The 24,823-nt window shown below is 43.0% G+C and overlaps 6 protein-coding genes across 6 annotated transcripts; 3 read left to right on the top strand and 3 right to left on the bottom strand.

The window, feature by feature from the left end:
- Positions 1 to 2,017: 2,017 nt before the first annotated feature.
- On the bottom strand, positions 2,018 to 2,479 carry VTN00DRAFT_2508 (uncharacterized protein; the record flags this gene model as incomplete). The annotated part of the gene is made up of 1 exon (XM_069428731.1): positions 2,018 to 2,479. The coding sequence occupies one exon, from the start codon at positions 2,477 to 2,479 to the stop codon at positions 2,018 to 2,020; it is 462 nt and encodes a 153-aa protein (XP_069283557.1).
- Positions 2,480 to 4,408: 1,929 nt separating this feature from the next.
- VTN00DRAFT_2507 (uncharacterized protein) lies at positions 4,409 to 5,039 on the top strand (the record flags this gene model as incomplete). The annotated part of the gene is made up of 3 exons (XM_069428730.1): positions 4,409 to 4,497; positions 4,543 to 4,562; positions 4,612 to 5,039. 3 exons carry the CDS (start codon positions 4,409 to 4,411, stop codon positions 5,037 to 5,039), a joined length of 537 nt encoding a protein of 178 aa, XP_069283556.1.
- Positions 5,040 to 5,504: 465 nt separating this feature from the next.
- On the bottom strand, positions 5,505 to 6,399 carry VTN00DRAFT_2506 (uncharacterized protein; the record flags this gene model as incomplete). Its single annotated transcript, XM_069428729.1, has 2 exons — positions 5,505 to 5,522; positions 5,566 to 6,399. The coding sequence occupies 2 exons, from the start codon at positions 6,397 to 6,399 to the stop codon at positions 5,505 to 5,507; spliced, it is 852 nt and encodes a 283-aa protein (XP_069283555.1).
- Positions 6,400 to 16,378: 9,979 nt separating this feature from the next.
- On the top strand, positions 16,379 to 17,662 carry VTN00DRAFT_2505 (uncharacterized protein; the record flags this gene model as incomplete). Its single annotated transcript, XM_069428728.1, has 3 exons — positions 16,379 to 16,441; positions 16,553 to 17,017; positions 17,096 to 17,662. The coding sequence occupies 3 exons, from the start codon at positions 16,379 to 16,381 to the stop codon at positions 17,660 to 17,662; spliced, it is 1,095 nt and encodes a 364-aa protein (XP_069283554.1).
- A 499-nt stretch (positions 17,663 to 18,161) lies between these two features.
- On the bottom strand, positions 18,162 to 18,527 carry VTN00DRAFT_2504 (uncharacterized protein; the record flags this gene model as incomplete). The annotated part of the gene is made up of 2 exons (XM_069428727.1): positions 18,162 to 18,455; positions 18,510 to 18,527. The coding sequence occupies 2 exons, from the start codon at positions 18,525 to 18,527 to the stop codon at positions 18,162 to 18,164; spliced, it is 312 nt and encodes a 103-aa protein (XP_069283553.1).
- A 2,537-nt stretch (positions 18,528 to 21,064) lies between these two features.
- VTN00DRAFT_2503 (uncharacterized protein) lies at positions 21,065 to 21,379 on the top strand (the record flags this gene model as incomplete). The annotated part of the gene is made up of 2 exons (XM_069428726.1): positions 21,065 to 21,088; positions 21,143 to 21,379. The coding sequence occupies 2 exons, from the start codon at positions 21,065 to 21,067 to the stop codon at positions 21,377 to 21,379; spliced, it is 261 nt and encodes an 86-aa protein (XP_069283552.1).
- Positions 21,380 to 24,823: the final 3,444 nt, after the last annotated feature.

Raw genomic sequence — 24,823 nt, 5'->3', positions numbered from 1 at the left:
GCTGGTTGTAGTACTTGGCAGTTCAGTATGCAATAAATTGAATGTCTAGATTCAATTGTTGATGGAGCTCTTGTAGTTGGTCAGCTTGGAGAATTCCTTTCTGGGCCAGAACCTTGTCTGGTTTTGGTTCCTGGTAGGCCAACAGTTCAAACCTGTAGTTGGCATAGAACAGTGATTCCTGGGTAGTCTTGTTCTTGGCACTGTTATATGCAAACTGGGCCATAGGTAAAAGTTCCACCTAGTTGTCTTGTTGGTAGTTAATATAACAGTGTAGATACTGTTCCAGGGTCTGATTTATCTGTTCTGTCTGTCCATTAGTCTGAGGGTGAGCTGTAGTAGAGAGCTTATGCTTGAAGCCAAGTTGGCAGATCAAGGTTTGCCAGAATCCTGAGATGAAGAGCTTGTCTCTGTCAGACACAAATTCTTCTGGCATCCCATGATTCCCAAAAATGATCTGTAGGAAGGTATATGCCAGCTCTTCTGCATTAGATGCTTTCTTGTATGGCAGGAAGTAGGCATATTTGGTGAGTCTATCCACAATGACCAAGATGGAGTCATATATTATCCCTGTTAGGGGCTCCTTGGATGCAGGTAGATCTATAATGAAATCTAGTGATATGGATTGCCAGGGCCTTTCTGGGGTGTCCAGGTTTTGCAGGAGTCCATATGGTGCATGCTGTGCTGCTTTGCTCCTAATGCAAAGGTCACATTGTGACACTATATATTGCACCATCCTTCTTAATCCTGGGAAGTAGAAGTTCTGGGTAATCCTTTCAATGGTTTTCTCTATCCCCTGGTGTCCATGAGCTGGGGCTTTGTGGATGTCTTTGATCAAGTCCTCCCTCAACTTGGCTGGAATGTAGACTAGTCCCTTGAATAGGATGATATCTCCCTCTTCTTTGGTTATGTTAGGATTATTCTTGATTTCCTCAAGCTCTTCTGCCATTGAATCCTTCTGGTATGCTTCCTTAATCTTTTCTGCCCATATACTGGGTCCTAGTCTTAGAGCAGGTGCAGCTTGCCTGTTCACTGTGAGGGTTCCATCAGTCTCCTGCTGGAAAATCGCAGGTTATGGAGAAGGCTCCCCCTCTTGATAATCTGGTCTTCAACTGAGTGCATCTGCTTGGGCATTTTCTGAACCCCTTTGGTAGGTGATCTTGATGTTATAAGGAGCTAATTCCTCTGCCCACCTGACCTGTCTTTGGGTCAAATCTTTGGTGGTGGTGAAGTATGCCAGGTTCTTATGATCACAGTAGATCATAACCTGATGCTTTGCTCCTTCCAGGTAGTGTCACCATTCTCTTATTGCTGCCATGATGGCCAGAAGCTCCTTGTCATGAATGTTGTAATTCAATTCTGGTGGGGTCATCTTTTGCAAGTAGAAAGCAATTGGATGCAGTTGTCTTTATTCATCAGGTTGATTGATGTATGCTCCTATTGTGAAGTCTGAAGTGTCTGTCTTAATGAAAATAGGTTTTTCTGAGTCAAATATTCCCAAGACTGGTGCTTTGCAGAACTTCTGCTTAAGAAGATCAAATGCCTTCTGTTGTTCTTTTCCCCATTCAAACTTCTGATCCTTTTGGGTGAGCTTTGTCAAAGATTCCACAATCTTGGAGTAGTTCCATATGAACTTTTAATAGAAGTTGGCAAATCCAAGAAAAGCCTGTGTCTCCTTGACTGTTGTTGGCTTGGGCCATCCTTGTATGGCTGTGACCTTTCCTTCATTCATTTTAATATGTCCTGGGGAGATTATGAAGCCAAGAAACTCTGTTCTTTGGGTGTGCTATTCACATTTTTCTGGTGCAACTGAGAGTTTTCTCTTCTTCAGGGCTTCTAACACCTTCTGCATATATTGTCTATGTTCTTCTAAGATTTCCAAGTAGATAAGGATGTTGTCCAAATAGGCCATGCAAAAGACATCCAGGTATTTCTGTAGGATATTATTGACCAAACTCTGAAAGATTGCAGATACATTGGTAAGACCAAATAACATAACTGTATATTCAAAATATCCTAGTCAGGTCCTGAAGGTGGTTTTCCATTCTTCCCCTTCCTTCATGTGCACCAGGTAATACCCTTCTCTAAGATCCAACTTGGTGAAGAACTTTGCCTTCCGCAATCTATCCTGCAACTCCAAGATGAGTGGTAAGGGGTAGCAGTTCTTGACAGTGATATTATTGAGTTGGTGATAGTCCATATAAAGTTGGAGTTTCCTGTTCTTCTTTGGGACAAACAAAATTGGGTATTCAGCTGGTGATGTGGAATGCCAGATATATCCTTGTTTCAGGTTCTTTTCAACATACTTTTGGAGCACCTTATGTGCCTTCTCTGAGAGTGGATAAATAGGTTTGAACACTGGTTGTGTTCCAGGCTTCAAGGGTATCTTATAATCCCAAGGCTGATGTTCTGGCAGCTGTCCTCTGCCTTGTTTCTTAAAGACTTCTTCAAAGTCCCAGTATTCCTTTGGGACTGCTTCCATTCCAGTCAAAGACAGTTGGTCCTTTCTCTGCTTCATAAATCCAATTATCAGATCTGGTGCTAGGGTAAGATACAAGACTTCCACTTGTTCTCCCCTTTTCCACATTTGCATCATTGTGTTCTGGGAGATCTCTTTGATCTTCACTGGCAGTTCTTCTCCCTCAGGATGCCCTTCAGGCCTTATACCTCTGTTGGATCCTTCCACCAATTGCACTTTTCCTGTTACCCAGTCTATCTGTGGGTTGTGCATCTTCAACCATGGTATCCCTAGGATTATATCATGTCCTGGCATCCATGTGATATCAAGGTTGATCTTTTTCTTGTGCTGTCCTATCTTCAGGGAGGACTGGTCAGTTTCCATCCACACCCATCCTCCTCCATAGCTGCTGGCAGATCCATCAACTGTAGATAACTGATACAGCTCCTTCTTTCCTGTGAAGGGAATCTCATTCCTGGTGACAAATGTATTGCTGATAAAATTTCCCATAGCTCCACTGTTGATTATGGCCCTTGCTTTCTTCCCATTGATCTTGACAGTGATCACCAATTATTTCAATAAGTCCATTCCATTAAGTGTTGTTCTGTTTTGCATGCTTGTAGCCAGGTTCAGGGACCTAGATCAAGACTCCTGTGAGGGTCCCATACTAGCAGGGTCCTCTAGTTTTTTGATTTCTTGGGGTCTTTTGGAAACCATCCTGTTGTGTTCTTGGAGACATAATAATTGGAGCAGTTGTTATTATAGCAGGCTGTCTATGGTAATTTAGCATGCTTGTTCCTTTTTATAATCAATATCTGTTTCTGGTTGTCTTGTTTTCTGTCTGGGCATTTCCAACCCATATAGTCATTCTTTCCACAGTGGATATACAGTTTCTGCTTATAGCACTTTTTCTGTTTATCTATCCAGTTGGGGTTGGGCCCTCTGACTTATTTGTTTGTTGTTCCCTGGGTGCTCTGTTCTCTTCTAGTTATATTGTCTAGTTCCATGGCATTGCCTCCATTTCCTGTGTGTTAAGAGGCTTGTTGAAAAGGATTGAATTGTTGTTGCTCAGTCTGTTGTTCAAAGAGTTGGTTGTCAATTCAGGTTGCCATAAGTATCAGATTATTGAGGTTAGTTGGTTCCTCTGCTGCAAGGAGCCCATTCTTGACCTCCTCTTTCAGTCCTTAATAGTAGTGTTCCATAAGTGCTTATTCTGACCAGTCCCCAAGGAAGGTTGCTGCTTGTTGGAACTCTATAATGTAGTTGGTGACTGACATTTTCTGCTGGATGGATATGATAGTCCTGGTGGCCTTTTTTACCTTATCCAAATCCCTGAAGTTCTGTTTGATGTGAGTTAGGAATGCATTAAAGCTGTTGAAGGTTTTGGTAGTTTCAGCTCTTTGTAACGACGGGTCTGGGACTTTGTAGGCAGAGGGCTGTTGGGTTTATCTTGAGGACAGAAGACAAGGAGAAAGATAGATAATTAGTCATTACTAGCAATACTAACTCTAGGATTGCTATTTGAGTTGACCATGAGGTCCTGATCCCCATGGTTAAGGAGTGTCTTTATATACATGATGAGTTCTGTCTGGAAATACCTATCTGATGGATCATGGCTCAAGGATCATAGCCTCTGGATCACAACCCATGGATCATAGTCCATGGATCATGGTGATCCAGTCACGTGGTGGATCGGCCTTCATGGATCATGGTGATCCAGTCACATGGTGGTCTTCCCCTCATCCTGACTCAGTCTAATCCTGGGCTGTGCTGTAACACTACCCCCCCCCTCAAAGATCTTCAGCCTGAAGATCCTATTTAAGGTGGTTTCCTCTTGTGAATCCATCCTTTTTCTTGTAAGTATCTTTTATCATGTCTGGGAAGTGCAAGCAAAGTGACCAGATTGAAGAATGTTCTTGTCTAGGAGCCAAGGTTGATCATCTGGGTATCATAATGCCTGTCCTGTGTACTCATTGCCTTTTATTGAAAGAGAAGGGGGAGCTCCAAGAGCTCAATTGCTGGGTTGCCTATAGGTTTTCCAGGTGTGGGGAATGCTGCTGTCAAGGTTGTTCCAGTTGTGATGCCAGTGGTCTTGAGGATTCTGACTGTATGCTCTCTTCCTCCTGGGTAGTTCCCTCATTTTCTGATTCTTCCAGTTGAATGCCTTGGTTGTGCCTTGGACAAGGTTCACACAGAGCGGGCTGCCTTTGAGGCGCAGTTGCAGAAGGTCATGGCTGGTCTGGCTCATGCTCAGAAGCAGCAAGGACTGCTTGAACAGTGTGCAGCCCAAATGCTTGAGCAGAAGTCAGCCTCAATTGATGATATGGCTGCTTTAGATGCGTTGGAGTCTGAGAATGATGGTGCATCTGAGGAGCATAGTTCAAAGTGGCCATATCATGAGGGTCTGAGCACAGGCCCCTCCTCTTCCAGAGGTTCAGATGAGCCTGCTCCTCCTGCTGAGACTGGTTCTCCTGTGGATTACTCCCATGTCCCATTCTGGGAATCCTCCCTTGACACCTTGTTTGCTGAGGGCGTAGATCCTCTGGCTTCAGGCAGTCTGGATTTTGAAGGTGGAATTCCTTGAGGAGTTTCTTGCATCCTCCACAGTTCTCTATGGGCTGCCAGGAGTTCTTGAAGTCATCATAGCCTTTCCATTTCAAAAGATACATAAACTGCCCATTAATTATGCTGCTGTCTAACACCTTTTCTATCTTATAGTCTTGATCATTATCTGGATTCTTGGGTAGGATTTCTTCAGTTTCAGTAATTGGTTGGGCGTTTTCTGGTGCTGGTTCCAATAACAATATATGAAAAACTGGGTGTATCTGCATAGTATCTGGCAATTTGAGGTGGAAATTGACCTCTTCTTTCTTTTCTTCAATTTCAAATGGGCCAATTTTCTTAAAATCCAATTTGTTATTTGGCCTTTTTGTTTTCACATTTTTTTGGAGGAGATACACTTTATCTCCTGCTTTCAAGTCTGGTCCCTTCTTATGGTGCTGGTTGTAGTACTTGGCAGTCCAGTATACAATGAATTGAATATCTAGATTCAATTGTTGGTGAAGCTCTTGTAGTTGGTCAGCTTGGAGGATTCCTTTCTGGGCCAGGACCTTATCAGGTTTGGATTCTTGGTAGGCTGTTGGTTCAAATCCGTAGTTGGCATAGAATGGAGATTCCTGGGTAGTCTTGTTCTTGGCACTGTTATAGGTGAACTGGGCCATAGGTAGGAGTTCTACCCAGTTGTCTTGCTGGTAGTTGATATAGCAGCACAGGTACTGTTCCAAGGTTTGATTCATCTGTTCTGTTTGCCCATCAGTCTGGGGGTGAGCTGTTGTGGAGAGCTTATGCTTGGAGCCAAGTTGGCAGGTCAAGGTTTGCCAGAATCCTGAGGTAAAGAGCTTGTCTCTATTGGACACAAATTCTTCTGGCATTCCATGGTTCCCAAAAATGATCTGTAGGAAGGTGTATGCCAGTTCTTCTGCATTAGATGACTTTTTGTATGGTAGGAAGTAGGCATACTTGGTGAGCCTATCCACAATGACCAAGATAGAGTCATATATTATCCCTGTCAGGGGCTCCTTGGATGCAGATAGATCTGTAATGAAGTCCAGTGATATGGATTGCCAGGGCCTCTCTGGTGCATCCAGATTCTGTAGGAGTCCATATGGTGCATATTGCACTGCTTTGCTCCTGATGCAAAGATTGCATTGTGATATTATGTGTTGCACCATCCTTCTTAATCCTGGGAAGTAGAAGTTCCAGATAATCCTTTTAATGGTCTTCTCTATCCCCTGGTGTCCATGAGCCGGGGCTTCATGGATGTCTCTGATCAGGTCCTCCCTCAATTTGGTTGGAATGTAGACCAGTCCCTTGAATAGGATGATGTCTCCCTCTCCTTTGGTTATGTTGGGATCATTCTTGATTTCCTCAAGCTCTTCTGCCATTGAATCCTTCTGGTATGCTTCCTTAATCTTTTCTGCCCATGTACCAGGTCCTAGTCTTAGAGCAGATGCAGCTTGCCTATTCACTGTGAGGGTTCCATCAGTCTCCTGCCGGAAAATTGTGGGTCATGGAGAAGGCTCCCCCTCTTGATAATCTGGTCTTTGGCTGAGCGCATCCGCTCAGGCATTTTCTGAACCCCTTTGGTAGGTGATCTTGATGTCATAAGGAGCTAATTCCTCTGCCCACCTGACCTGTCTTCAGGTCAAATCCTTGGTGGTGGTGAAGTATGCCAGGTTCTTATGATCACAGTAGATCATAACCTGATGCTTTGCTCCTTCCAGGTAGTGTTGCCATTCTCTTACTGCTGCCATGATGGCCAGAAGTTCCTTGTCATGAATGTTGTAGTTCAATTCTGGTGGGGTCATCTTTTGCAAGTAGAAGGCAATTGGATGCAGTTGTCCCTGCTCATCAGGTTGATTGATACATGCTCCTATTGCAAAATCCAAGGCATCTGTTTCAATGAAGATAGGTTTTTCTGGGTCAAAAATTCCTAAGACCAGTGCTTCACAAAACTTCTGCTTAAGGAGATTGAATGCCTTCTGCTGCTCTTCTTTCCATTCAAATTTCTGGTCCTTTCAGGTGAGCTTTGTCAAAGGTTCCACAATCTTGGAATAGTTCCATATGAACTTCTAATAGAAGTTGGCAAATCCAAGAAAAGCTTGTGTCTCCTTGACTGTTGTTGGCTCAGGCCATCCTTGTATGGCTGTGACCTTTCCTTCATTCATTTTAACATGTCCTGGGAAGATCATGAAGCCAAGAAACTCTGTTCTCTAGGTATGCTATTCACATTTTTCTGGTGCAACTGAGAGTTTTTTCTCCTTCAGGGCTTCTAACACCTTCTGCATATATTGTCTGTGTTCTTCTAAGATTTCTGAGTAGATAAGGATGTTGTCCAAATAGGCCATGCAAAAGACATTCAGATATTTCTATAGGGTATTATTGACCAAACTCTGAAAGGTTGCAGGTGCATTGGTAAGACCAAATGGCATGACTGTATATTCAAAATGTCCTAATTGGGTCCTGAAGGTGGTTTTCCATTCTTCCCCTTCCTTCATGTGCACCAGGTAATACCCTTCTCTAAGATCCAACTTGGTGAAGAACTTTGCCTTCCGCAATCTATCCTGCAACTCCAAGATGAGTGGTAGGGGGTAGTGGTTCTTGACAGTGATATTATTGAGTTGGTGATAGTCCACACAAAGTCAGAGTTTCCTGTTCTTCTTTGGGACAAACAAAATTGGGTATCCAGCCAGTGATGTGGAATGCCAGATATATCCTTGTTCCAGGTTCTTTTTAATATACTCTCAGAGTGCCTTATGCACCTTCTCTAAGAGTGGATAAATAGGTTTGAACACTGGTTGCATTCCAGGCTTCAAGGGTATCTCATAATCCCAAGACTGATGTTCTGGCAGCTGTTCTCTGCCTTGTTCCTTAAAGACTTCTTCAAAGTCCCAGTACTCCTTTGGGACTGCTTCCATTCTGGTTGAAGATGGTTAGTCCTTTCTCTGTTTCATGGATCTAATTGTCAAATCTGGTGCTAGGGTAAGATACAAGACTCCCACTTGTTCTCCCCTTTTCCACATTCACATCATTGTGTTCTGGGAGATCTCTTTGATCTCCACTGGTGGTTCTTCTCCCTTAGGATGCCCTTCAGGCCTTATACCTCTGTTGGATTCTTCTGCCAATTGCACTCTTCCTGTTACCCAGTCTATCTGTGGGTTGTGCATCTTCAACCATGGTATCCCTAGGATTATATCATGTCCTGGCATCTGTGTGATATCAAGGTTGATCTTTTCCTTGTGCTGTCCTATCTTCAGGGAGGACTGGTTGGTTTCCATCCACACCCATCCTCCTCCATAGCTGCTGGCAGATCCATCAACTGTAGATAACTGATACAGCTCCTTCTTTCCTGTGAAGGGGATCCCATTCCTGGTGACAAATGTATTGCTGACAAAATTTCCCATAGCTCCACTGTTGATCATGGCCCTTGCTTTCTTCCCATTGATCTTGACAGTGATCACCAATTGTTTCAATAAGTTCATTCCATTGAGTGTTGTTCTGTTTCGCATGCTTGTAGCTGGATTCAGGGACCTAGACCAAGACTCCTGCAAGGGTCCCATACTAGCAGGATCCTCTAGTTTTTTGATTTCTTGGGGTCTTTTGGAAACCATCCTATCATGTTCTTGGAGGCATAATGATCAGAGCAGTTGTTATCATAGCAGGCTGTCCATGGTAATTCAGCATGCTTGTTTCTTTCTGTGACTGATATCTGTTTCTGGTTGTCTTGTTTTCTGTCTGGGCATTTCCAACCTATATAGTCATTCTTCCTGCAGTGGATACACAGTTTCTGCTTATAGCACTTTTTCTGTTCATCTATCCAGTTAGGGTTGGGCCCTCTGACTTATCTGTTTGTTGTTTCCTGGGTGCTCTGTTCTCTTCTAGTTGCATTGTCTAGTTCCATGACATCACCTCCATTTCCTGTGTGTCAAGGGGCTTGTTGAAAAGGATTGAATTGTCATTGCTCAGTCTGTTATTTGAAGAGTTGGTTGTCAATTCAGGTCACCATTAGTATCAGGTTATTGAGGTTAGTTGGTTCCTCTGCTGCAAGGAGCCCATTCTTGACTTCCTCTTTCAGTCCTTGATAGTAGTGTTCCATAAGTGCTTGTTCTGACCAGTCCCCAAGGAAGGTTGCTGCTTGTTGGAACTCTGTGGTATAGTTGGTGACCAACATTTTCTGCTGAATGGACATGATAGTCCTGGTGGCCTTTTTTACCTCATCTAAATCCCCAAAATTCTGTTTGATCTGGGTCAGGAATGCATTGAAGCTGTTGAAGGTCTCAGTGGTTTCAGCTTGTTGTTGTTCTGGTGACCTTTCTAGGTGGTCCTTCAGGTAGGGGTCAAACCACTGGGCTGTGGTGCTTTATAGGTAGGTTGCTGCAAACATGACTTTTCTTTCTTTGTTTGGGAATTTGTGGGGGTTGAAGAAAAAATAGAGCTCCAGCTGGGAGATGAATGTCTGCAACTTTTTTTGGTCGCCATAGTAGAGGTCAGGTTTCACAATCTTGGTCTTGGAGTTGATATCAGGGTTGGTAGTGTCCTGAGCTGCAGGGTTCAGTATATGGCTGATGCTTGCCCCAGCCTGCTGTCCCAGTAGGTGAATCTGTTTATGGAGTTGGTTGTTCCCATTGATCTGGTTTTGAAGCTTATCCTGCAGCTGGTTAACCTGCTCCCTAAGGGTGGTATTCTCACCAGTCTGTTCTTGCAGCTGGTTCTCCAATTGATTGACTTGATTCTGTAATTCTCTAAGAACTCAAACAACTTCCTGGAAGGTGATGTTTTCCATTTTCACTTCTTTCCCTGCTTGCCTTCTGCAAGAAAGGTGGTCAAAGTGTAATGACAGGTCTGGGACTTTGTAGGCAGAGGGCCGTTGGGTTTATCTTGAGGACAGAAGACAAGGAGAAAGATAGATAATTAGTTGTTACTAGCAATACTAACTCTAGGATTGCTATTTGAGTTGACCATGGGGTCCTGATCCCCATGGTTAAGGAGCATCTTTATATACATGATGAGTTCTGTCCGGAAATACCTATCCAATGGATCATGGCTCAAGGATCATAGCCTCTGGATCACAACCCATGGATCATAGTCCATGGATCATGGTGATCCAGTCACGTGGTGGATCAGCCTTCATGGATCATGGTGATCCAGTCACGTGGTGGTCTTCCCCTCATCCTGACTCAGTCTAATCCTGGGCTGCGCTGTAACAGCCAGCTCAGTCCAGAGGACCTCTGCACCAGAAGCCTTTCACAAGTCCACTAAGTTGCCAGACCCACCTGTTCTGACTGATGGAAAGGACCCAAAGTTTAATAACTAACTTTCAAAGATGAAGAATAAATTACTTATAAACAAAGACCACTATCCAAATAAAGCTATATATATAATATATGTTCAGAACTGCATAGAAGGCACTGCTGCTGACCATCTTGCATTCTAAATTTACAGAGAGGCAATTAACTACTTCAAGACTGCAGATAAGATGTTCTGCCATCTTAAAAGCATCTTTCAGAACCTAAATTAACTTAATAATATAAAATTCCAGTTCTGCCAGTTGAAGATGAATGCCACTAACTCTTATCATAACTTCTTAACCAAGTTCCTGTATCTTGCAGGCAAGGCTTAGATCTCTAAATCTAAATATAAGAAGAAGCTGTTCTACTAATTAATCTAGAAGCTGTAGAAGATAACAGTGACTTATCAGATTAAGAATATAATCTTTTTTGAAGCATACTTAATCTACTGTTTATAGATCACTAGCAGCCTGCAGCAAATAATAGAGTAAAAATTAAAGAACTCTAACTATGATATTATTAAGAAGTAGTCAACTTCTAAGAAGCATAAAACAATCTCTACTATCTTAAACCCCTAGAGTGCCATAAGGAAGACCACTAATAACAAATATAAGAATAAGCTTATAAAGAAAGAATGCTGCTTTTATTGTAAGGGAAGAGGATATAAAGCTATTAACTATCCTATTAAGAAGTCAGTAGCAGCAGACCAGAAAGTACTGAAGATAATTAAAGAATCTTCTAACATAATAACTAACCAGAAGGGAAAAAAGAAATTTTAAAAGAAGTCTTCTTCCTAGAGTATAAGTATTAAATTAATATTTCTTTATTAGATTTAAGCTGACTATTAGATAGGGAACACTTTATAGTATCTAATTAAGTTTCAAAAAATGGATTAAGTATTATACTTAAAGTATTAGTTAATTCTAAAGTAAATAGATCTATATTTATCAATACCCTAGTTGCTATTAATATAGCCAAGTCTTTTCAGATAATAGTGATTTTCCTCAACTTTAATTATTGTATCTATAATTATAATGGCAAGACTGAAGAACAAATCACACACACCATTATACTGTATCTAGCAGTGGATAGATACTGCCAAGCCAATATGCCTATGCTGATCATCAATTTAGGTCAGCATAACATAATACTAGAATAGAAGTGGTGTGAGAAGCATAATATATGGCTGGATATGCACAATAGATGCCTGGTTTGGCCTAATCAGCATCCAGAGATTGATAAAATTCACCTGGCCTGTGAGAAGATTATGCCTCAGGCAATTCTAAAACAATTAAAACCTGACCTCCAGCACCAGCAGGATGCAGACTATCAGAATAGACTAATAGCAATGAAGGATAAGGCAACTCCCCAAAGAAGGAATCTGACATCAGAACCTAGGTATTAACCCTCATGCAGTTTCAACATATATAGGCATTCAGATATAGTGAAGATGAACTGTGCAATCCAAGGCAGAAATCCTATTGTGGAGTAACACCAACCTCTACCACCTAAAGAGCCCCTGAAAGAGCTGCCTAGAATTGATATTACTCTAATTGGAGCTGTAAGTTTCCATCAAAATGCCCAGCAGCATAAAAGTGAGGTCTTCCTTACAAGCCTTTATAAGATTGATTAAATTATTAAAGAAAAGACAAACCCTGCAAGCAGCAACAATAATAAAGAGGATTTAATTGATTCAAATCTGCAAGCCCAATATAGACTATAAAGAGATATCTTTTCCAAGAAGGCTTCTAACAAGTTATTGCCTTACCAACTGTATAATCATAAAATTGAACTAACTAATAAAAATGCCCTGGGATATAGCCCCCTATACAAGCAGTCTGCAGAAGAATTAGAAGTTATTAAGAAGTACTTAATAGAGAATCTGGATAAGGGCTTTATAATCTCTAATAGAGCATCTTTTACATTATTTATACTGTTTATTAGAAAGGCTAATAAAGGCCTACACCTCTATATGGATTACTGAAAGCTGAACAGTATTATTAAGAAGAACTGATATTCTCTATTATTGATTGATAAGATTTTGGAACATCTAAGCCAGGCAAAGATATTTATCAAGCTGGATATCTGATAAGTTTTTCACAAAATACAGATAAACCCAGAGTCAGAAGATTTGACCATCTTTTAAACCTACTATAGCATCTATAAGTATAAGATAATATCCTTTAGACTTATTAATAGATCTGCTACCTTCCAGCACTATATAAATAACCTCTTTCTTGATTATCTGAATCAGTTTATAATAGTGTTTATTAATAACATACTAGTCTACTTAGAGAATAAACTGGAGCACCAGGAGCATATTATTAAGATCCTGAACAGACTGAGAGAAGCAGAATTGCAGGCTGATATCAAGAAATATAAGTTCCATGTCATCCAGATCAAGTATCTTGGCTTCATTGTGGGCACCAACAGAATAGAGATTGATTCTAAGAAAGTATCAGTGATTAGAGACTAAAAGCCTCTAATTACAGTTAAGGAGATGCAGTCTTTCCTAGGCTTCTGCAACTTCTACTGGTGATTCATCCAAGACTATAGTTATATTATCAGGCCCTTATTTAATCTTATATAGAAGAATATGCTCTTTAACTTCAACTTCTAATGTCTGCAAGCATTTAAAAAGCTTAAGAGACAACTTATATCTGCCCCAGTATTGATTTATTATAGCCTCTATCTGTTATGGCACAACCTAGGGATTTCCGGCAAGACAGTGAGGGGGAGGACCTGTCACGTGACAATGGATCAAGAGCGATGGCTATGATCCATCGGGGCCCTTGATCCATCCAACCTCTTGATCCAACATGACCCTTGATCCATCCATAGCCATGATCCACCGGATAGGTATTTCCAGGCAGAACTTAAGATGTATATAAGACACTCCTTAACCATGGGGATTAGGACCCTGTGGTCAACTCAAATAGCAATCCTAGAGTTAGCATTGCTAGTAACAACTATTATCTATCTTTTCCCTTGTCTTCTGTCCTTCAAGATAAACCCAATGGCCCTCTGCCTAAGAAGTCCTAGGCCCATTGTTACACTTTGACCACCTTTCTTGCAGAAGGCAAGCAGGGAAAGAAGCAAAAATGGAAAACATCACCCCTCAGGAAGTTGTTTGAGTTCTTAGAGAATTACAGAATCAAGTCAATTGATTGGAGAACCAGCTGCAAGAACGGACTAGTGAGAATACCACCCTTAGGGAGCAGGTTAACCAGCTGCAGGACAAGCTTCAAAACCAGATCAATGGGAACAACCAACTCCATAAACAGATTCACCTACTGGGACAGCAGGCTGGGGCAAGCACCAACCATACATCAAACCTTGCAGCCCAGGACCCTACTGACCCTGATGTCAACTCCAAGACCAAGATTGTGAAACCCAACCTCTACTATGGTGACCAAAAAAAGTTGCAGACATTCATCTCCCAGCTGGAGCTCTATTTTTTCTTCAACCCCCATGAATTCCCAAACAAAGAAAGAAAGGTCATGTTTGCAGCAACCTACCTATGAAGCACTGTAGCCCAGTGGTTTGACCCCTACCTGAAGGATTGCCTGGAAAGGTCACCAGAACAACAACAAGCTGAAACCACTGAGACCTTCAACAGCTTCAATGCTTTCCTGACTTGCATCAAACAAAACTTTGGGGATTTGGATAAGGTAAAAAAGGCCACCAGGACTATCATGTCCATCCAGCAGAAAACATCAGTCATCAACTATACCACAGAGTTCCAACAGGCAGCAACCTTCCTTAGGGACTGGTCAGAATGAGTGCTCATGGAACACTACTATCAAGGACTGAAAGAGAAGGTCAAGAATGGGCTCCTTGCAGCAGAGGAACCAACTGACCTCAATAACCTGATACTCATGGCAACCCAAATTGACAACTGACTCTTTGAACAACAGACTGAGCAACAATGATTCAATCCTTTTCAACAAGCCCCTTGACACACAGGAAATGGAGGCAATGCCATGGAACTAGACAACATGACTAGAAGAGAATGGAGCACCCAGGGAACAACAAACAAATAAGTCAGAGGGCCCAACCCCAACTGGATAAATAAACAGAAAAAATGCTATAAGCAGAAACTGTGTATCCACTACAGAAAGAATGACTATATGGGTTGGAAATGCCCAGACAGAAAACAAGACAACTGGAAACAGATATTAGTCACAGAAAGGAACAAGCATGCTAAATTACCATAGACAGCCTGCTATGATAACAACTGCTCTGATCATTATGCCTCCAAGAATGTGACAGGTTGGTTTCCAAAGGACCCCAAGAAATCAAAAAACTAGAGGACCCTGCTAGTATGGGACCCTTGCAGGAGTCTTGGTCTAGGTCCCTGAACCTGACTACAAGCATGTGAAATGGAACAACACTCAATGAAATGGACTTAGTGAAACAATTGGTGATCACTGTTAAGATCAATGGGAAGAAAGCAAGGGCCATGATCAACAGTGGAGCCATGGGGAATTTTGTCAGTAACACATTTGTCACCAGGAATGGGATCCCCTTCACAGGGAAGAAGGAGCCGTATCAGTTATCTACAGTTGATGGATCTGCCAGCAGCTATGGAGGAGGATGGGTGCAGATGGAGACCGACCAGTCCTCCCTGGAGATAGGACAGCACAAGGAAAAGATCAACCTTGATATCACATGGATGCCAGGACATAATATAATCCTAGGGATACTGTGGTTGAAGATGCACAACCCACAGATAGACTGGGTAACAGGAAAAGTGCAATTGGTGAAAGGATCCAACAGAGGTATAAGGCCTGAAGGGCATCCTAAGGAAGAAGAACCACCAGTGGAGATTAAAGAGATCTCTCAGAATGCAATGATGTGAATGTGGAAAAGGGGAGAACAAGTAGGAGTCTTATATCTCACCCTAATACCAAAAATGACAATTGGATCCATGGAACAGAGAAAGGACCAACCGCCTTTGACCGGAATGGAAGCAGTCCCAAAGGAATACTGGGACTTTGAAGAAGTCTTTAAGAAATGGGGCAGAGGACAGCTGCCAGAACACCAGCCTTGGGATTATGAGATACCCTTGAAGCCTGGAACGCAACCAGCATTCAAACCTATTTACCCACTCTCAGAGAAGGTGCATAAGGCGCTCCAAGAGTATGTTGAAAAGAACCTGGAATAAGGATATATCTGGCATTCCACATCACCAGCTGGATACCCAATTTTGTTTGTCCTAAAGAAGAACAGGAAACTCCAACTTTGTGTGGACTATTGCCAACTCAATAATATCACTGTCAAGAACTGCTACCCCTTACCACTCATCTTGGAGTTGCAGGATAGATTGCGGAAGGTGAAGTTCTTCACCAAGTTGGATCTTAGAGAAGGGTATTACCTGGTGCACATGAAGGAAGGGGAAGAATGGAAAACTGCCTTCAGGACCTGACTAGGACATTTTGAATATACAGTTATGCCATTTGGTCTTACCAATATGCCTGTGACCTTTCAGAGTTTGGTCAACAATACCCTACAGAAATACCTGGATGTCTTTTGCATAGCCTATTTAGACAACATCCTTATCTACTCAGAAACCTTAGAAGAACACAGATAACATGTGTGGAAGATGTTAGAAGCCCTGAAAGAGAAAAAACTCTCAGTGGCACCAGAAAAATGTGAATGGCATACCCAGAGAACAGAGTTTCTTGGCTTCATGATCTCCCCAGGACATGTTGAAATGAATGAAGGAAAGGTCACAGCCATACAAGGATGGCCTGAGCCAACAACAGTCAAGGAGACACAAGCTTTTCTTGGATTCACCAACTTCTATTAGAAGTTCATATGGAACTACTCCAAGATTGTGGAACCCTTGACAAAGCTCACCCAAAAGAACCAGAAATTTGAATGGAAAGAAGAGCAGCAGAAGGCATTTGATCTCCTTAAGCAGAAGTTTTGTGAAGCACCAGTCTTAGGAATTTTTGACCCAGAGAAACCTATCTTCATTGAAACAGATGCCTCAGATTTTGCAATAGGAGCATGCATCAATCAACCTGATGAGCAGGGACAACTGCATCCAATTGCCTTCTACTTGTGAAAGATGACCCCACCAGAATTGAACTACAACATTCATGACAAGGAACTTCTGGCCATTATGGCAGCAGTAAGAGAATGGCGGCACTACCTAGAGGGAGTGAAGCACCAGGTTATGATCTATTGTGACCATAAGAACCTGGCATACTTCACCACCTCCAAGGAGTTGACCTGAAGGCAGGTCAGATGGGCAGAAGAGTTGGCCCCCTATGATATCAAGATTACCTACCAAAGAGGATCGGAAAATGCCCGAGCAGATGCGCTCAGTCAAAGACCAGACTACCAAGAGGGGGAACCTTCTCCACAACCCGCGGTTTTCTGGCAGGAGACTGATGGAACTCTCACAGTAGACAGGCAAGCTGCACCTGCTCTAAGACTGGGACCTGGTACATGGGCAGAAAAGATTAAGGAAGCATACCAGAAGGATTCAATGGCAGAAGAGCTTGAGGAAATCAAGAATGATCCCAACATAACCAGGGGAGAGGAAGATATTATCCTATTCAAGGGACTGGTCTACGTTCCAACCAAGTTGAGGGAGGACCTGATCAGAGACATCCACGAAGCCCCGGCTCATGGACACCAGAGGATAGAGAAAACCATTGAAAGGATTACCCAGAACTTCTACTTCCCAGGATTAAGAAGGATGGTGTGATGCATAGTATTGCAATGCGATCTTTGCATCAGGAGCAAAGCAGCGCGACATGCACCATATGGACTCCTACAGAACCTGGATGTACCAGGGAGGCCCTGGCAATCCATATCACTGGACTTCATTACAGATCTACCTGCGTCCAAGGAGCCCCTGACAGGGATAATATATGACTCTATCTTGGTCATTGTGGATAGGCTCACCAAGTATGCCTACTTTCTACCATACAAAAAGTCATCTAATGCAGAAGAACTGGCATACACCTTCCTATGGATCATTTTTGGGAACCATGGAATGCCAGAAGAATTTGTGTCTGATAGAGACAAGCTCTTTACCTCAGGATTCTGGCAAACCTTGACCTGCCAACTTGGCTCCAAGCATAAGCTCTCCACAACAGCTCACCCCCAGACTGATGGGCAAACAGAACAGATGAATCAAACCTTGGAACAGTACCTGCGCTGCTATATCAACTACCAACAAGACAACTGGGTGGAACTTCTACCTATGGCCCAGTTTGCATATAACAGCACAAAGAATGAGACTACTCAAGAATCTCCATTCTATGCCAACTATGGATTTGAACCAACAGCCTACCAAGAACCCAAACCAGATGGGGTCCTAGCCCAGAAGGGAATCCTCTGAGCTGACCAGCTAAGAGAGCTTCACCAACAATTGAATCTAGATATTCAGTTTATTGCATACCAAACTGCCAAGTACTACAACCAACACCATAAGAAGGGACCAGACTTGAAGGCAGGAGATAAAGTGTATCTCCTTCAAAAAAATGTGAAGACAAAAAGGCCAAATAACAAATTGGATTTTAAGAAGATTGGCCCATTTGAAATTGAAGAAAAGAAAGGAGAGATCAATTTCCACCTTAAATTGCCAGATACTATGTGGATACACCCAGTTTTTCATATATCATTATTGGAACCAGCGCCAGAGAACACCCAACCAATCACTGAGACTGAAGAGATTCTACCAGAGAATCCAGATGATGATCAAGACTATGAGGTAGAAAAAGTGTTAGATAGTGGCATAATTAATGGGCAGTTCATGTACCTTTTGAAATGGAAGGGTTATGATGACTTTAAGAATTCTTGGCAATCTATAGAAAACTGCAGTGGGTGCAAGAAACTCCTCAAGGAATTCCACCTTTGAAACCCAGATTGCCCGAAGCCAGAGGATCTACACCTTCAGCAAACAAGGTGTCAAGGGAGGATTCCCAGAATGGCACGCGAGAATAGTCCACAGGGGACCCAGTCCCAGCAGGAGAAGCAGGCTCACCCAGGGCCCCACCAGAGGAGGAGGGGCCTGTGCTCAGACCCTCTTGACATATCTGTTTAGAAGGATGTTCAGCCTCAACAGGATCAACATCCTCAGATACAGCCTCTGAATGCTCTAATTCTTCAAGATCCTCCACAGACTGAGCCTTCTTTGTCAACATTAGAACACCTCACCGTTCCAGCAGATCAGTCTGCTTCTCTACCCGCGCCAAACAAGCCATTGCAGCATTGAGCTCCTGATAAGCTGCTTCCCAGTCAGCACACACCTTATCCAGAGCCCTCTTTAATCAGTTAACTACAAAGGATCAGCAAAGACGGACCAAGCTAGATGAATAGAGGGGTCAGACAATCTGCATCCTCCACCCCAGTGGCATCATATTGTGTATAACCTCGCCAACAACATTCTCCACAGCAAGAATAGTTGAGATACACCTTGCATTCAACCTCCTCTCCCTTCTCTCGCAAAAGAAGACACTGAGAACAAGGAACAGGCATAGTGATACCTAGAAGATCAATCTTGGCACCTAAGGATGAATGTTCTGTCCCTTGGTTACCTTGCTTGTGTTTACCAGACATGATGTGAAGATACTTACAGAAAAGAAGAAGCAGAAGTCTCACAGAAGAAACAAAGCCAGGTTATAAGCTAGGGATCTTTGGGCTGAAGATCTTTGAGGGGGGGGGTAGTGTTATGGCACAACCTAGGGATTTCCGGCAAGACAGTGAGGGGGAGGACCTGTCACATGACAATGGATCAAGAGCGATGGCTATGATCCATCAGGGCCCTTGATCCATCCGACCTCTTGATCCAACATGACCCTTGATCCATCCATAGCCATGATCCACCGGATAGGTATTTCCAGGCAGAACTTAAGATGTATATAAGACACTCCTTAACCATGGGGATTAGGACCCTGTGGTCAACTCAAATAGCAATCCTAGAGTTAGCATTGCTAGTAATGACTATTATCTATCTTTTCCCTTGTCTTCTGTCCTTCAAGATAAACCCAACGGCCCTCTGCCTAAGAAGTCCTAGGCCCGTCGTTACACTATCAGCCTACAAAGCTAGAGATAGATACCTCCAACAGAATAGTTGCAGAAGTACTTTCCTAGTTGAATATTAACAGAGATCAACAGTGGCATTCTGTGGCTTACTTCTTAAAAATAATAATATCTATAGAATATAACTATATAATCCATAATAAAGAGCTTCTAGCCATTATCTAGACTTTGAAAGAGTGATAATCAGAACTGGAGAGCCTGCAAAAGGAAGACCCCTTTAATATCTTAACTGATCACCAGGCTTTGAAGTACTTCATAACAACAAAGATATTGACCTCTTGTTATGGCACAGCCTAGGGATTTCTGATAAGACAGCAAGGGGAAGGACCTGTCATGTGACAATGGATCAAGAGCGATGGCTATGATCCATCAGGGCCCTTGATCCATCCAACCTCTTGATCCAACATGACCCTTGATCCATCCATAGTCATGATCCACTGGATAGGTATTTCCAGGCAGAACTCAGGATGTATATAAGACACTCCTTAACCATGGGGATTAGGACCCTGTGGTCAACTCAGATAGCAATCCTAGAGTTAGCATTGCTAGTAACAACTATTATCTATCTTTTCCCTTGTCTTCTGTCCTTCAAGATAAACCCAATGGCCCTCTGCCTAAGAAGTCCTAGGCCTGTTGTTACACTTTGACCATCTTTCTTACAGAAGGCAAGCAGGGAAAGAAGCAAAAATGGAAAACATCACCCCTCAGAAAGTTGTTCAAGTTCTTAGAGAATTACAGAATTAAGTTAATTGATTGAAGAACCAGCTACAAGAACAGACTGGTGAGAATACCACCCTTAGGGAGCAGGTTAACCAGCTGCAGGACAAGCTTCAAAACCAGATCAATGGGAACAACCAACTCCATAAACAGATTCATCTACTGGGACAGCAGGCTGGGGCAAGCACCAACCATATATTGAACCTTGCAGCCCAGGACCCTACTGACCCTGATATCAACTCCAAGACCAAGATTGTGAAACCTGACCTCTACTATGGTGACCAAAAAAAGTTGCAGACATTTATCTCCCAGCTGGAGCTCTATTTTTTCTTTAACCCCCACAAATTCCCAAACAAAGAAAGAAAGGTCATATTTGCAGCAACTTACCTATAAAGCACTGCAGCCCAGTGGTTTAACCCCTATCTGAAGGATTGCCTGGAAAGGTCACCAGAACAACAAAGAGTGTTACAGCGCAGCCCAGGATTAGACTGAGTCAGGATGAGGGGAAGACCACCACATGACTGGATCACCATGATCCATGAAGGCCGATCCACCACGTGACTGGATCACAGCCCAGGATTAGACTGAGTCAGGATGAGGGGAAGACCACCACGTGACTGGATCACCATGATCCATGAAGGCCGATCCACCACATGACTGGATCACCATGATCCATGGACTATGATCCATGGGTTGTGATCCAGAGGCTATGATCCTTGAGCCATGATCCATCGGATAGGTATTTCTGGACAGAACTCATCATGTATATAAAGATGCTCCTTAACCATGGGGATCAGGACCCTGTGGTCAACTCAAATAGCAATCCTAGAGTTAGTATTGCTAGTAATGACTAATTATCTATCTTTCTCCTTGTCTTCTGTCCTTAAGATAAACCCAACGGCCCTCTGCCTACAAAGTCCCAGACCCATCATTACACTTTGACCACCTTTCTTGCAGAAGGCAAGCAGGGAAAGAAGTGAAAATGGAAAACATCACCCCCCAGGAAGTTGTTTGAGTTCTTAGAGAATTACAGAATCAAGTCAATTGATTGGAGAATCAGCTGCAAGAACAGACTGGTGAGAATACCACCCTTAGGGAGCAGGTTAACCAGCTGCAGGACAAGCTTCAAAACCAGATCAATGGGAACAACCAACTCCATGAACAGATTCACCTACTGGGACAGCAGGCTGGGGCAAGCACCAGCCATGTACTGAACCCTGCAGCTCAGGACACTACTGACCCTGATGTCAACTCCAAGACCAAGATTGCGAAACCTGACCTCTACTATGGCAACTGAAAAAAGTTGCAGATATTCATCTCCCAGCTGGAGCTCTATTTTTTCTTCAACCCCCACAAATTCCCAAATAAAGAAAGAAAAGTTATGTTTGCAGCAATCTACCTACAAAGCACTGCAGCCCAGTGGTTTAACCCCTACCTGAAGGACTGCCTAGAAAGGTCACCAGAATAACAACAAGCTGAAACCACTGAGACCTTCAACAGCTTCAATGCATTCCTGACCCAGATCAAACAGAATTTTGGGGATTTAGATGAGGTAAAAAAGGCCACCAGGACTATCATGTCCATTCAGCAGAAAACATCAGTCACCAACTATACCACAGAGTTCCAACAAGCAGCAACCTTCCTTGGGGACTGGTCAGAATAAGCACTTATGGAACACTACTATCAAGAACTGAAAGAGGAAGTCAAGAATGGGCTCCTTGCAGCAGAGGAACCAACTGACCTCAATAACCTGATACTAATGGTGACCTAAATTGACAACCAACTCTTCAAACAACAGACTGAGTAACAATGATTCAATCCTTTTCAACAAGCCCCTCAACACACAGAAAATGGAGGTGATGTTATAGAACTAGACAATGCAACTAGAAGAGAATGAAGCACCCAGGGAACAACAAACAGACAAGTCAGAGGGCCCAACCCTAACTGGATAGATAAACAGAAAAAGCACTATAAGCAGAAACTGTGTATCCACTGTGGGAAGAATGACTATATAGGTTGGAAATGCCCAGACAGAAAACAAGACAACCAGAAACAGATATTGGTCACAGAAAGAAACAAGCATGCTGAATTACCATGAATGGCCTGCTATGATAACAACTGCTCCAATCATTATGCCTCCAAGAACACAACAGGATGGTTTCCAAAAGACCCCAAGAAATCAAAAAACTAGAGGACCCTGCTAGTATGGGACCCTTGCAGGAGTCTTGGTCTAGGTCCCTAAATCTGGCTACAAGCACGCAAAATGGAACAACACTCAATGGAATGGACTTATTGAAACAATTGGTGATCACTGTCAAGATCAATGGGAAGAAAGCAAGGGCCATGATTGACAGTGGAGCCATGGGAAATTTTGTCAGCAACACATTTGTCACCAGGAATGGGATCCCCTTCACAGGAAAGAAGGAGCTGTATCAGTTATCTACAGTTGATGGATCTGCCAGCAGCTATGGAGGAGGATGGGTGCAGATGGAAACTGACCAGTCCTCCCTGAAGATAGGACAGCACAAGGAAAAGATCAATCTTGATATCACACAGATGCCAGGACATGATATAATCCTAGGGATACTGTGGTTGAAGATACACAACCCACAGATAGACTGGGTAACAGGAAGAGTGCAATTGGTGGAAGAATCCAACAGAGGTATGAGGCCTGAAGGGCATCCTGAGGGAGAAGAACCACCAGTGGAGATCAAAGAGATCTCCCAGAACACAATGATGTGAATGTGGAAAAGGGGAGAACAAGTAGGAGTCTTGTATCTTACCCTAGTGCCAGATTTGACAATTAGATCCATGGAACAGAGAAAGGACCAACTGCCTTCAACCAGAATGGAAGCAGTCCCAAAGAAGTACTGGGACTTTGAAGAAGTCTTTAAGGAACAAGGCAGAGGACAGCTGCCAGAACATCAGCCTTGGGATCATGAGATACCCTTGAAGCCTGGAATGCAACCAGTGTTCAAACCTATTTATCCACTCTCAGAGAAGGCGCATAAGGCACTCTGAGAGTATGTTGAAAAGAACCTGAAACAAGGATATATCCAGCATTCCACATCACCAGCTGGATACCCAATTTTGTTTGTCCCAAAGAAGAACAGGAAACTCTGACTTTGTGTGGACTATTGCCAACTCAATAACATTACTGTCAAGAACTGCTACCCCCTACCACTCATCTCAGAGTTGCAGGATAGATTGCGGAAGGCAAAGTTCTTCACCAAGTTGGATCTTAGAGAAGGGTATTACCTGGTGCACATGAAGGAAGGGGAAGAATGGAAAACCACCTTCAGGACCTGACTAGGACATTTTGAATATACAGTCATGCCATTTGGTCTTACCAATGCGCCTGTGACCTTTCAGAGTTTGGTCAATAATACCCTACAGAAATACCTGGATGTCTTTTGCATGGCCTATTTGGATAACATCCTTATCTACTCAGAAACCTTAGAAGAACACAGACAACATATGTAGAAGGTGTTAGAAGCCCTGAAGGAGAAAAAACTCTCAGTTGCACCAGAAAAATGTGAATAGCATACCCAGAGAATAGAGTTTCTTGGCTTCATGATCTCTCTGGAACATGTTGAAATGAATGAAGGAAAGGTCACAGCCATACAAGGATGGCCTGAGCCAACAACAGTCAAGGAGACACAAGCTTTTCTTGGATTTGCCAACTTCTATCAGAAGTTCATATGGAACTATTCCAAGATTGTGGAACCTTTGACAAAGCTCACCCAAAAGGACCAGAAATTTGAATGGAAAGAAGAGCAGCAGAAGGCATTCAATCTCCTTAAGCAGAAGTTTTGTGAAGCACCGGTCTTAGGAATTTTTGACCCAGAAAAACCTATCTTCATTGAAACAGATGCCTTGGATTTCACAATAGGAGCATACATCAATCAACCTGATGAGCAGGGATGACTGCATCCAATTGCCTTCTACTCACAAAAGATGACCCCACCAGAATTGAACTACGATATTCATGACAAGGAACTTCTGGCCATCATGGCAGCAGTAAGAGAATGGTGACACTACCTGGAAGGAGCAAAGCATCAGGTTATGATCTACTGTGATCATAAGAACCTGGCATACTTCACCACCACCAAGGATTTGACCTGAAGACAGGTCAGGTGGGCAGAGGAATTAGCTCCTTATGACATCAAGATCACCTACCAAAGGGGTTCAGAAAATGCCCGAGCGGATGCGCTCAGCCAAAGACCAGATTACCAAGAGGGGGAGCCTTCTCCATGACCTGCAATTTTCCGGCAGGAGACTGATGGAACCCTCACAGTGAACAGGCAAGCTGCACCTGCTCTAAGACTAGGACCTGGTACATGGGCAGAAAAGATTAAGGAAGCATACCAGAAGGATTCAATGGCAGAAGAGCTTGAGGAAATCAAGAATGATCCCAACATAACCAAAGGAGAGGGAGACATCATCCTATTCAAGGGACTGGTCTATGTTCCAACCAAATTGAGGGAGGACCTGATCAGAGACATCCACGAAGCCCCGGCTCATGGACACCAGGGGATAGAGAAGACCATTGAAAGGATTACCCAGAACTTCTACTTCCCAGGATTAAGGAGGATGGTGCAACACATAATATCACAATGCAATCTTTGCATCAGGAGCAAAGCAGCACAATATGCACCATATGGACTCCTACAGAACCTGGATGCACCAGAGAGGCCCTGACAATCCATATCACTGGACTTCATTACAGATCTACCTGCGT

The sequence above is a fragment of the Thermoascus crustaceus genome (assembly GCF_041956765.1).
Source record: "Thermoascus crustaceus strain CBS 181.67 unplaced genomic scaffold VTN00scaffold_10, whole genome shotgun sequence".
Taxonomy (NCBI): domain Eukaryota; kingdom Fungi; phylum Ascomycota; class Eurotiomycetes; order Eurotiales; family Thermoascaceae; genus Thermoascus; species Thermoascus crustaceus.
Note: the sequence above shows the minus strand (reverse complement) of the source record. Positions and strands in the feature narration are given on the sequence as shown.